Below are 14,215 nucleotides of genomic sequence, written 5' to 3'. Positions count from 1 at the left end.
GATACAAAACATGATGAAAATGCCAGAAATGGGGGGGGGACGGCGTGCATACTCAATATTATTTAACTTAGCGAGTAAGCAAAAGTTACAAAAGGACAGCAGGAATCCATATTTTCACCTAGTGCAAAGCATAAAACAAACATTACTCCTAATCTAAAACACAGTAATAATAAATGTGTGTATGCACAATGTATACATCTGTGGGGCTTTGTACATAGGAGCACACACACATCTGTAAATTCTTTAAGGCAATTTGTTATCAGTCTCGCAGTTTACTAGCAATGTTAATATGTAGCATATGCAGCAGTGCAAGTGGCTCAACCCTGGGAGTTGGCCTCTCAGTTAAAATTTAGCATAGGGAGGGTACAATACGGTGTGTTGACATATAGGGGCTGCACATAAAATATGTTTATGTACACTGAATGCAGGAGATAGGGAACTTTACATGATGGGGAGTTGAGAATGGAGTTTCATGGACAGTGAAAGTCACAAAAAAGTCTTCTGAGGACTGGTGGAGGGTGTGTAAAGTCCTTGGGGACAGAGGACGTTTAGGATCTCAAAGATCCGGAACCGGAGGCTAAAAAAGACATACCTCAACTACATCTTAGGATCAGCTGAGAGAGTGTGAAGAGAAGATGAAGTTATATTCAGGGCCTTGCAATAATAAGTAACAAGCATTTGCAATGCAATAGGTCTTGCATTTGCGAGAGTTTGAGCTATTGGCATTGTAAATGACAATGCCTTTTATTTATGCGTTTGAAAACCTGCAAGCTGTGCTTAAACAAGCACTTTGTACTTGTAGTCCTTGCTTATGAGTAGCAAGGCTGGTAGTCTCCTTTACTGCAAGCTTTGCTTCTCGTAAGCAAGGACTATACGTACAAAGTGTGTGTTTATCAAGGTTTTTAAAACAAATGAATAAAAGGCAGTGTCATGTACAATGCCAATAGCTCCAACTCTCGCAAATGCGAGACCTATTGCATTGCAAATGCTTGGTTAAATGTGGGGGCGACAGGCACACTGCAAGTTTGGGTGGCTTTTTAGTCTAACGCAGGGGTGCTGGGTGGGGGGCTTTATAACGGGATGTTGGGGGGGGGATGGGAGTTTCAGTTGGGGTGTGTGTATGTTTTCTTGCAAGGTACCGTATCCTTAAATCGTTTCATTGAGGTGTTGAGTTCTTACTGGGGTTGGATTTTCTTTCTTCATCGGGATGGGGGGTAGAGGGCTGAAACTAATGAGCTTGGAATGTGAATGGGCTGGGGGATAGGATAAAACGTTGGGTGGTGTTGCAACTGTTGAAACGTCTCTCCCCTGATGTGGTTCTTCTTCAAGAGACGCACTTGATTGGTAATATTTGTCATGCTATGAATAGGAGGGGGTATCGTCTGGTTGCACATGCTGGGTTTTCCTCCGGCTCTAGAGGGGTTGGAATCCTCATTAAGAATTCTCTACCGCTGGAGATTGACTCCATTGTTCTCGATGACAGAGGGCTCTACGTCGCCCTTACGGGAAGATGAGAGGGCCGCACCCTCTCTCTGGTCTCGGTATATGTCCCCCCTGGCCTGCAATCAACTACTTTCGCGGACTTGGGGCGGATCATTCTGGTTCTCCCTGGGGGGTCACTGCTTCTGGGTGGTGATTTTAACCGAGTAGTTTCCGGTGTGGTTGATCGACACCCGCGCAGAGATCTAAAGGGATCCCAGAACTGGCTCCATGGATTCCTTCACACTTTGAGTCTGGTAGATTGTTGGAGGTTGTTACATCCTACTCAACGGCAGTATACGCTTCATTCGGGCGCTCATGGTAGCCTCTCCAGGATCGACTATGTTTTGGTACCGGCTGCGCAGGCTCTTTCTGTCACTGAGGTCAAGCATTTAGCTCGGGGAATTTCTGATCATTCTCCACTATGGCTGCGGATAGATTTAGATTCCGGGTCCGAGGAACGGGTTGCCCCGATTAATCCTTGGTATTTCCGAAACCCTACAACTCGCGCTGCCCTGGTTAAATCTCTTGAACTGTATTTTTTGGAAAACAAAGGTTCTGTTTCATCAGCAGTATCGCTTTGGGAGACTTTCAAGACCGTCCTTAGGGGTCAGGCCCTGTCGTTGATAGCGGGTGCTAAGAAACGGAGGGATGAGGAGGTGGTCAGACTTGAAACAGAGATCGCGGACATGGACCTTGACCTAGAGCGGGGGGTCACCCGTGCAAAGACCCATGTTTTGCGACTAAAACAACTTGAGTACAGGACATTGGTTACCGACGCGGCTGAGGCCATGAGTAGGGAGCAGCAGGGACGTCTGTATGACGTGGGAGACAAAGCTGGTAAATTGATTGCGTGGCTGGATAAGAAAGATCGAGCTAATCGGGTGGTGCCTGTGATTGAGACAGATGCTGGTGTTCGGATCTCTGACCCTAAGGAGATAGTTCAGTGTTTTGCAGATCACTTCAAATCTGCGTACTCCTCTGTGTCTGACAGACCGGAGGAGGGCTCACATCTATTGTTGCGAGATATTGCTTTACCGCGTCTCTCTGCCATTGATAGAGACCAAATGGATGCCGCTATAACACCTGATGAAGTGGCGCTTGCGATTCGTTCCTTGCGTTCGGGGAAATCAATGGGTCCCAATGGCCTGCCTATCGAACTTTACAAGTTGCGCCCCGACAAGATGGCTCCCTATCTCCGGGATATGTTTCTGGAGTCTCGGAAATGTGGCTCTCTCCCCCGTGATCAGCGTTTAGCGACTATTGTGGTGATTCATAAGGAAGGGAAGCCGAGAGATAAGTGTGCGTCGTATCGACCTATCTCCCTTTTGAATGCGGAACCTAAGATCCTTGCGAAAGTATTGGCTAACCGACTGATCACGGTAATTAGCGAGTTGATACATCCGGATCAATCCGGTTTTATCCCGCATAGAAATACTGCCCTGAATCTTAGGCGACTGCACGGTGTTCTCACGAGAGCTGCGACGCTGCATGAGCCGGCCATCTTGGCATCGTTGGATGCCACGATGGCTTTGGATACTGTGGAATGGCCGTATTTATGGGCCGCGTTGGCTAAGTTTGGGTTTGGACCCGGTTTTATAGGCTCGGTGCGGCTGCTCTACGAGGACTCCCTTGCGCAAATTGTTGTGAATGGCCGAGTCTCGGCTCCATTTGGTCTTGGGAGGGGAACTCGTCAGGGTTGTCCACTGTCACCGCTCTTGTTCGCTCTAGCTCTCGAACCCCTTGCTGCGTGGATCCGGTGGGAGCCCTGGATGAAGGGTATTCGGTGGGCCCCGGAGTTTGAAGATCGCATCTCGCATTATGCAGATGATATCTTATTGTATTTGACTGCGCCCGGGAAATCCCTGATAGTATTGTGCGATGTTTTGAATTAATTCGGCAGAAACTCAGGTCTAATCATTAACTGGACCAAATCCTATCTTTACGTCCTTTCAGGTGATGTCCCTCTTCTCCCAAATAATCGTCCCATCCAGATAGCGCACACGGGGTTTAAATACCCCGGTATCTACATTTCATTGGACCCCACGATTCGGTATGAGCATAACCTCCTCCCTCCCTTGTCTAGATTGAAACAAGATGTCACAGGTTGGCGTAAGCTTCCGCTTTCACCGTTGGGTCGTGCGGCTCTCTTTAAAATGATGTCTCTGCCTCGTTTTCTCTATGCACTCCAAAACACTCTTGATGTAGTTCCGGCCAGCTATTTCGTGCAGTCGAGGGTCTTCAAAGGAAGTTGATTTGGGATGGTAGACCTCGTATTGCACTTGCTAAACTGATGCTCCCATGGTATGACGGGGGGATCGCTCTCCCTGATATAAAGCGTTACTATTGGGCGTCTCAATTGGGAGCCATCAATCATGCTACGTATGGTCCCGAATTGAACCCCGCCTTTGCAATGGATAGATGGCTGTTACCTAGGGGTAACTACTACAGGGCACGATATTCTAGATCGGTTATTAAGGACTTGTCGGGACCTACCAAGACGGCAGTGTGTCTGTGGCAGGATGCAACTAGTTCGATGGGGTGGAAAGACCGCTTGACTCGGGCGACCCCGCTCTTTGACTCTGATAAACTGGGTAAACTGTGGAAGACCAAGGGATTTGATAAGTGGGATCTCATTGGTATCAGTAAGGTGGGAGACCTCTGGGTGAAGGGCCAGATTAAATCGTTTGAATCCCTAAAGAAGGAGTATGAACTAGTTGATTCAGAGTACTTCCGTTACATTCAAGTTCGCCATGCTTTAGGGTCGGTTTTTCCAGTGGGGGAGGTGATTCCGGAGTCGTCCCCGCTCGAAGATAGATTGTTAGACAGTCATGTGCCTGCTAGTACTATATCCTTAGTCTATAAAAAAATTAATAAATGATAGGTCGGATCTCCTTTTGCATCTTTGTGACTTGTGGACCCGTGACGGCCTTGAACTGGACAACGAGGACTGGCAATCTGCGATCTACTCTCCCAAGGAGGTTGCGATACCAGCTCGACTCAGACTGGTTCAACTTAAGATTCTTCACAGGGCATATGTCACGGGCCCCCGATTGGTACACATGGGCTTTTCTGAGGAGGGTTTATGCAAACGAGGTTGTGGCCAGATAGGGACATTTCTTCATATTATCTGGGAATGTCGTGAGGTTGCCGCCTACTGGAGTGGGGTACATGATGTAATGAAGGAAGTAACGGGGGTTGCCCTCTTACCAGAAGCTAGGCGATGTCTATTGAATGTTTGGGAACCCACGGATTATAACGTAGCCCAGGCACAATGGGCGACCCTGGGGGGCCATGATCGCCAAGCGCGATATAGCTCAATTGTGGGGATCCCAGAAGCCACCTACAGTTGCATTAATGAAGGAAAATATGGACTGGTGCATATTCCGAGAAAAGCAGTATATTTGGCCCGGGGTCGGCCCCGGAAGTGGCATAGAATATGGGGACCCTGGAATACCTACCGTGGAGATATTTGTGCACCGCCTATTGCAAATAATACTGATGTCCCACCTTCCCCCTGACCACGCATTCTGACTGCCTATTTGTACGTGTATTGATTTTCCCTTTGTCCTCCGCCCTTCCCCTTCCGTATGTGGATTGCTGATTCATTTGCATTGACTTCTCCTTCCCCATTTGAATTGACACTTTGTGTAATATATTCTTTACCTTGCTCTTTTTATATTTTCAATAAAAAGAAATATAAAAAAAAAAAAGACTGGTGTCATAATGTTTGTATAATTTGTTGTTTTGTATCACTTGTTCAAGTATTGTTTTTTAATCACACTATTTCACCACAAAGTTTGTGTGTTTTTGTTTGATCTGTGGCATAAATAAGCGTAATTTGTTCTAGACTAAAACGTATCTAACTTCTCTGATCCATGATTCAAATGTGGAGTAAAGTACATAGAAATGAGCAGCAAATAAATGCCTCAAGCCATTATCAATTAAATTGTTGGTTCATAGTCTGTTAAATTATTGTAGCAGCATTTTAAAAGTGACGGCTAGGTTACTTCTTGCAAATAAATATACAACTTTGCAGGGACGCTACAACTACCTTAAATATATGTATATTTTTAAAATATTTTTTTATTCGCAACAAAATTACATATAAAAACATAAGTAAGCACTGTAATGTACCTTATATTTATTATCCTGGACACTTACGACTACCCCTTTACCCACACCCCCTCATCCCTCTCCAGCACCCATATCATGGCCCAAACAAATTTCTTTAGACTAATGATACCCTGGGTCGTTGGGAGCTGGGCCGTCACAGATATTACATCTGTATTCATTCCAGTGCCCCCAAAGTTTGGCCCATGTGTGGGGGGCAACCTCGGCCTTCATACACCATTCTTGCATGAACCAGTCCATGTCACGTTTCCACTCCCCCAACTGTGGTGTCTGATCCGTACCGCACAACCTAGCCACCACCAGCCCCAGAACAATCTATATTCACTCCAGGTCAGTTTCCTCTCAGACGTTCAGTAGACACCATTTCGCCGAAGCTGTAAGGAGATGTGTATCATTTTTAGGGCTCGCAAAGCGAGAGCCCTTTTGAAGGGGGTTTAAAAATGGACCTGCAAATTCCACACGCTCGTGCGTGTGCTTTTCTCTTTTGTGATGGGATTGGCTTTTGCCTGCTTGTGTTTCAGACACTGACCACGCAATAGGCCAAAGGCTGGCGCGTTGCTCCGCCCATGGCCTATTGGTGTCTGTTACCCGCACAGGGTAACATGTGGTTTGCATTATCGTGCGCAGACGCGTGCACGATAATGCAAAACACATGGCGCGCGTGCTTGCTGCCGTCACCACTCCCGATGTGTCCAAGGTTCGGGAAGTGCTGACCAACATCTGTTTTCAACTATTTAGATCATCTTGCAGCTCTCAGGCTGCTAGTTTTTTAATTAGTTAGCCGAACGATTTGTGCGCGGGCCGCTTTTGCGGTCCTCTGATTTCTGTCTGCCGTGTATTGCCGCAAGGCAGGGACAGTCCATGGGCGCACAGGGAGCGGCAGAGCTGCAGAGCTGCAGTAGCCAGGCCAGCTAAGCAGGCACGGAGCTCAGAGGCGCACAGGGTAACTCCAGGTCTTCAGCCCACCCCTGCACAGCGCCTTGTTAATAAAGCTGGGGATCTGTTCCATAAGTAAGCGCGCAAAGGGCGGTGCCCGCTGGTAACATGGGTGCCCGTGAGTTGGCGAATCTAAACGTAGGAACTTTCATTGTTATTCACTGAACTCATTCTCAGCCAAGGTTTCAAACCCGGAAGCATCAGCCCTCGAGAAGCGGGTTCACTACCTCCCTGTAGCTCAATCTATCCTGGGCCTGGGAGGCTGCCTCGGTGGGTGGTCACAGACTTCAGCTCTAGTGTCACAGTTCATCGGCTCAAAGCACCTGTGGCAGAGATCGGAGTATGCTGCCACGGTGAATGTAGCGCCTCTTACAGATCTGTGTGTAAGAGGCGCTTGGTCACAGGCTCCACCAGTATTGAGACAGGCCAGCGGCTCAATGCGCCTGTGGCAGAGATCAGAGTGTACCTTGGAGTAAGAGAGCTGCTTGGGCACAGCAGCCTGCTGGGAGATGGGTGTAACCAGCAGGGAAGTGTATACTACGGGCCACATGTCAGATCGGAATAAGACAACTCACTCGGTTACTGCACCTGTAGCAGAGACCTGTGTTCGCACAGTTCCCACTAAGCTGACTCAGTTGGTTAATGCACCTACGGCAGAGGCAGCGTCGGATTGGTAACGGGGCCCTCGGGCAATGGCCGAGGGGCCGGGGTCCGAGTTCCACCTGAGGGCTGCTTTTGAGCAGCCTGGGGGCCGATTTGGGCGGTGTCTCTGTTGTTCGACTATACCTCCAGTGGGTGTCTAAGTGGCCTTTCTGGTGGGAGATGGGCAGTCATTACCTCCCATATAGCAGCAACAGGTAGAGATGTCACCCATTTTCCCCTCGCTGGGCCTCCCATTAATGTAAGCATACTGAGCGGGGCAGGGGGCCTGAGCAGAAGTTGCCTCACTTGTTTTCAGGTGTGTTTCACAAGTGTAAACTGATGCGTGCATATTTTTTTTTAACATCCCCCTCCCCCACCTTTTATGTAAAATTACGCTGAAGCAGTGATTTAAGGAAAGGCATTATGCAAATGTGGGCCGATTTTTTTATGCGTGCCCGGGCCGATTTTTAATCCTGATCCAACCCTGGGCAGAGAGGGCTCATTGGTTAACACTTATGCGCTATATCGTGCAGAGGTACCTGTGGTCCCTGAAAGTAACCTAGCTGAGTCGGTTCATGCGCCTACTGCAGAGAGCTCCATGCCACATGCTCCAGTCTAGAGATAGTTCTCAGTGTTAACACACCTGCTGCTCTGATCTCTTGCTCTCCATCTGTTCAAACTCTGCAGGTCCACTTGAGTGCGAGTGAGATAGCCCAGCGGTTTATGCCCCTGCTGCTGAGATAGCTTTGTAACAGCAGACACACTAGGCTACACCATAGCTTAAACACATCATTCTCCGACAAGGTTTCAAAACCGGAAGCATCAGCCCTTGAGAAGCGGGTTCACTCCCTCCCTGCAGCTCAATCTATCCTGGGCCTGGGAGGCTGCCTCGGTGGGTAGTCACAGACGTTCGCTCTAGTGAGACAGCTCAGCGGCTCAAAGCACCTGTGGCAGAGGTCGGAGTATATTGCCTCGGTGAATGTAGCGCCTCTCACAGATCTGTGAGTAAGAGGCGCTTGGTCACAGGCTGCACCAGTATCTTTGTGGCTTGAGATCGATACAGATATGCATGGGAGTTAGAGGAGAGCAGGGATAAGGCAGGTAGAAATAAACAACAAGAAACTTTTTGTTGTATTCGATATATGTTGTCTAAAGGTTCAAAAGAGGGCTGTTGAATATGTACCGACCTTCTTTTAAAGGAACAAGCATTTTTTCTCATTATTTCTAGGATTGTTTGCGAAATTCGAATATGTTCTAGCTCCACACTAGTGACAGTTCTACGAGACAGTAAAAGTAACTAAGTCAGTGGGTTGCCACAACGGATTGAATTGTGGGTGAATGCTCTTGGTGTTTTATAGGTGACACCAGGGTGCTGTACTGAATCGCTTGTGCAACTTGTAGGAGAATAGTCATGGCCATTGCCCTGCATAATGACGTATGCAAAGAATTTGTAAGTGGCGAGTGTAATTGCATTATAGCGCCTGGGCAATATCACCACTCTGTTATGAGTTTTCTGGGACGGAAGAAGAGAATAGTGTGGAATTTCTGTTACTGTATGGAAATTGACATAATTTTCATTGTTAAGACCTGTTTTCCCTACACAAATTCCTACAGGCAATATAATCTGGAAAATGTTGTTTTGGGGGAAAATAATAAGGTGCAAAATTAGAACACAATTTGTAATCTTAATTCAGGTGCAAACATTGCACTGGAGTCCGGATTTAACACACTTTCAAGAATCACAAAGAGAGCCTGCATAGTGTAGCTGTGTTGTGTTGGATGTTTGTGCTATGTTTTTTCTACCATATTGTTGGATGCTGTGCATGTGGCATGTGGTTAAAGATGCTTCCTGTTGTCTAAGCGAGCGTTTGAGCTATTGGCTTTGCAAATGAGAATGCATTGTATTTGTGTGTTTTGAAAAGCTGTGAAGGCGCTCTTTGTACATATAGTCCTTGCTTACGAGATGTAAAGCTGGCAACAACTGCGCCTCTTTTACTGCGAGCCTTGCTTCTCGTAAGCACGGACTAGAAGTACAAAGTGCGTATTCAAGCACCGCTTTCAGCTTTTCACACTGCATAAATAAAAGGCATTGTCATTTACAATACCAATTGCTCAAACTCTCGCAAATGCGAGACCTATTGCACTGCAAATGCTTGTTATTCTTGTGTCAAACCTCTGTGTCTGGAGTGCATGTATAGAAAGGCTAATTACGTGCAGCTGGCTTTACAAGTTGGGCACTATTAAGTTCAATTCTTGGAATTGATTTGGTTCAAAGTACGAGTCAGGCTGCACAACTCAGTTCATGGAAACTAAGAACGTCAGGTATTATATACTAAGCAACTGCCTAAATATGAGCCAACACATGAAAAACAAATATGCCAACTCTCTCTACTGCTAGGACTAGCTTGTGCTCTGATCTGGCTTGAGCAATGGCTCTTTCTCAGCTCCACTAGATATTTGGAGGCACTGGTCTATAAAATAAATCGTCTCTGATTGCTACATGGCATTTCCAGTCATTACCAGAATCTTTGATTGGATATTGTAATCTTCTCTAGATGCGCCTTTAGTTCAGATGCAAACTTTTGGAAAGCAAAATAAAATCAGATTAGAGAGAGAGAGAGAGAGAGAGAGACCCTTTGGAAATTAAAACCTATCAAATTTGAGAGGAGAGCGGGATGTAAATGTAAGCCAATGAACAGAATAGTGTTAGAGAAAATGTTAAGCGACAATAAAAACACTAAGGGACGTTCACAAACCCATAGGCACATACCAGCAGCTCTGAGGTGCTGAGAAGGTCCAGGGTGATAGACTGAATGCGGGAGTAGTGCACCCCCAGCTCTCGATGAATCCCGGAGCACTCGATGCACGTCAGGATGCCCAGGTTTGTTGACAGCCAGGTGGGATCTGCAAGAGAACAAGTTTATCACTATTCGGAACCACCTCCAAGCATCGCCAGCAGGTTTGACTAAGTCTACTGAAATGTATTTACCTTAATTTAAACTAAAAAACTGTGAATTGGGAGGGAGGGTTGGCAGGGCACCAGCCTGCACATTTGGGTTACCTGATGGAAGGGAATTTTCATCGCTGTCATGATTTCTCGAGGAAGGTATATTTCTGGCTTGGTTCTATGTGGGCATCCTGTCTTTGTACACACTTGTGGCTACACTCTGTGGTTGTGCTTGGGGATGCAATGTGGGTGTGCATTTGGGTGTGCGGCCTGCGCAAATGCTTAGGACTGTGTATGTGACCATGAGGTGGGTGAGTGGCCTCCCACTTACTTGTCCATGTTTGAGCATACAGTTGATGTGTTGGCTTGCAGCCATGCTGTGTAAGGGCAAAGATTGTGCCTACCTGGGGCACCACAGTCGCAGCAGTGCTGGTTGCCTGGCAGGTTCTTAACCTCAGCAATGACAAGCTTGGTTAGCTCCTGGAGGCTGCTGTCCACGCCGCTACTACCACTGTTCACCGCATCACCTTTAAAGGCATTATTCAGTGCCTCGTCTTTGCTGTTTTGTAACACCGACACCCACCTAGGCAAAGAGTGAACATTTTGATGGTGAAAGCACTATATTATGTATAACATTATAATACAATTGATGGAGGAGCACATTAAATACAGCAATGGACCTGCACGCTGAAAAACACTCACAAATTATAGCACCAAGTCACTGTCTAAAGAGCAGTATCCAACATATTGCCAGGTATGCATGTGATCCAGCCAGGACAGTTTAGCGCATATTTTAAGGTATGAACACATTAAGCCACCATGCAGGCATACACCTTGAGCCTTGCATGTATATTTTCTATTGTCAGTCAACTGCACAATTTACAGCCTTTCATCACACACCACAACGAACATGTTTGCCAGCCGACTAACACAACAACCACCACCCAGTGCAACACATACCACAAGGCCCAAGTGTAACATTGCCCCAGGTATGCACACCACACACTGTTAACCACTTCAGCGCTAATGACAAGGGTAACTCGTCATGGACTTTCCATTGATTTCAATGGAAAGTCAATGGAAGATCATCAGGTGCCTTAGCAGCCAAGTGGTTAAACACATCGACCAAAGAATGAAAGTCACAGACCCATCATACGGATAACCAATGCACATCACATACTGTCAAACTCTCACACAGCACTCAACAAATCACCACCAAGACATAATCAGTAAGAGAAAGGGAAACTGGAGGATCACCAAGTAAACAACTCTAGAAGGGGAGAACGTGATCTGCAAGAGCTTACAACAAAAATTATGGAAAAATGGAACAACACAAGTTATTTTTTTGAACATTAATTACTACAGCATATTTAGTGCATCTTAATGTCAGACTTTGAACAAATCAAGACCATTTTCTGTCACTTCAAGTTGGGATAAATCAAGAGAAATTTTGTACACACCTAATGGAACTTCTAGGAATAATGAAAGATGCTTGTGGACAGCGCTTCGATAGCTCAATGTTTTAAAGATTTTAGTGTAATTGTTATGGGCTAAGCAATCATACATTCGTTATAGAGTTAATGGGTAAAGATGGGCCAAGTGTGCATTTCTATGTGGTGGATGTAGTTTATGCATTCAATGACACTATTTACATTCTGCTTTACAAAAGCTGCACAGTGACTGTGGGCCACTGCCTATCAAGGCATGAAACACCTTTGGTTCTAGATAAAAGAGCTTGTGCTGTTGCATACAGACAACAGCACAGACAGCTTCCCTACCCATCCTGGCACTACACCAGAGGCAAACTTGTGTATCTCTATAACATAGTGCCACCACAGCTTATACAGTCTCACAATATTCCATTGAAGAAATATACTGAATATGCTATCCGTCTATGCAGCATTGTGCCAGACAAAGCTCCTTGTGCATCGCACGGTTCTGATGCACCAGTGCATCAGAATAGTACCTGTTTGTACTTGTGGTATCCAATGTGCATACAGCCTCGTGTAGTTGCACATTACGCACAACTAATGTTCCATTCCCGTGTAACCATATGACAGACACATTTAAACTGTACCCCCATGCACCCAGTGCATGGAGAAATTCTATGGATTTATACTATTACATTGCACCAACAGTTCCCAGCTGGTGCTATGGACTTATATAATGCTGTATCATATAGAGCGTATTCGATCTTTCACTGTTATGGTGCACAGTGTGAGTGGCAAAGGTATGTATGCATCTAGTCATGTCATCTGCCAGCCTCATACCATTCCACTGGAAGTAGGTGGTGCTAATGCTCTTTTCTCATGTAACCCTATGCCAACCGCAGCTCGTGGTATTTACTGCTCAGTGCACTGGTGTAATTTTCAGAGGTGGGCATCCATATAACCACATGCCATATAGAGCTTTTGCAGCCTCATACTGAGGAAATACCCACCGGAAACTGTGCCATTGAGAGCTCCAACGCCTGCACCATACTGACATTCACCATTCTAATGTTCAGTACTCATGTAGCACTATAGCAAGACAGGCCCTTATAATTCTGTGGTGCAACAAGTGCCCAGTTAATGCTACGCATATACTAGGCTGTGCCAGGCAAAGCTCCCACACTTCCGCAAACTGCTCTGTTCAAGCAGAGGCGCGGCTACTGATAACACTGCAAAGATTCATTTGCACAGACTGCTCCGGTGCACTTCAATACCAGGGACTCCTCTAGGCCTGTTCCAAGAAGGGCTGCTGCATTCTCACACTTCAGCACAAAACAAAAGCAACTCTTGATAGTGCCTTGCAGAGCTCCTGCAACCTCACAGCGCTGCCGGGCACTACTAAAGCCCAATATTAAGGAAGGTAATTAAAGATCATACAGCCTCGTGGTGTCTAGAGCACCAGAGCAGCACACTGCTAATGTTGTATACACATTTAACACTATGACAAGCAGAGACAGTACTCCACAGACTTCTTTAGTGCAACAGGCCCCTGGTAGTGCTTTATGCCAGTGGACCAAGCGGAGCTCCTCTGACACCCTTCAGCTCAGAGCAGCATTTCCACTACCAGCATCAAATACCAATTTAGCTTTATGCCAAGCAGGGTTGCTACTGCCTGGCACTATTTCACATACAGAAGGACATTCTAATGTGCCGTGTACTTGTTATAGTGCCATGAAGTGCTTTCACAGCCTTGCAGTGTTACTGGGTGCTGCAGAATCTCAGTATCTATGCTGCACTATGAAAGTCAAAGCTCAAGCATGCTCATAGAGCACTTGTGCCCCAGAGGCATCACATTGGTAATGCTCTGTAGCCATAAAACCTGTGCCATGCCCAGCTCCGACACCCTCACACTGTGCCTCTGCCTTGGGTGCACAGCCGCTCTGTAGTTACAAGTCGCCTTACCAACTATAGCCAACAAAGTTTCACACTTGATTTCTCCAGTGCACCGAGTAGTACCAAAGCTCCGCTCCCTTGGATACCACGACTAACCAGATGCTATTTAGCCTCACACTCCACCAGGTCACCAGATTTAGTGCCAGACCTTTACACTCGCATGGAGTCCCATTGTCACCACAGCTGCTGCTTGGCATTTACACCCTCTCCCACACAGAGTATCACTGTACTAGAGCAAAGGTGTTCTGCCAATGCTCTGTATCCATGCAGGCCAATGCCAAGCAGAGCCCCTCACTCATCCAGGGAAACTGCTACTGTCTGTGCTGTGAAACTGTAAACTATATTGCTCTGTACTGCAGAGCTGCCAAATGCATGCATTTTGTGGATTTACAAAGCGCTTCTTGCCACTGTATGTTCACCAATATTTACTTCAACAACAACGTTAATGAGATTGCTCTGTGGGAAAACATACACCAACAAGCAACAGTGTCAGATTTTGGGTAGAGTGACACATTTCATGTTCATAAGGACAATAACATGAGGATTTTTAAATGGTTAAGACTGTAAACACCTCCATCTCCACCAGACATTATTTTATCCAGAGGATGCACTTTATAATTGTCCCACATTCACCTCATCAAGTATTTACTCAGTTTGATAGGAAACAAAATCTCACAAATAATTACTTCTACTT

General features: G+C 46.3%; 1 protein-coding gene across 1 annotated transcript in view; it reads right to left on the bottom strand.

The window, feature by feature from the left end:
- ASAP3 (ArfGAP with SH3 domain, ankyrin repeat and PH domain 3) overlaps positions 1-14,215 on the bottom strand; it is a 329,849-nt gene that overhangs the window by 116,080 nt on the left and 199,554 nt on the right. The window contains exons 14-15 of the mRNA XM_078682583.1: positions 10,543-10,721; positions 9,962-10,095 (exon numbers count right to left, since the gene is read on the bottom strand). Coding sequence (XP_078538709.1) covers positions 9,962-10,095; positions 10,543-10,721 — 313 coding nt within the window. The remainder of the gene's footprint in view (positions 1-9,961; positions 10,096-10,542; positions 10,722-14,215) is intronic.

The sequence above is a fragment of the Lissotriton helveticus genome, chromosome 3_1 (genome assembly GCF_964261635.1).
Source record: "Lissotriton helveticus chromosome 3_1, aLisHel1.1, whole genome shotgun sequence".
NCBI lineage: Eukaryota > Metazoa > Chordata > Amphibia > Caudata > Salamandridae > Lissotriton > Lissotriton helveticus.
This window is presented reverse-complemented; position numbering and strand designations above follow the sequence as displayed.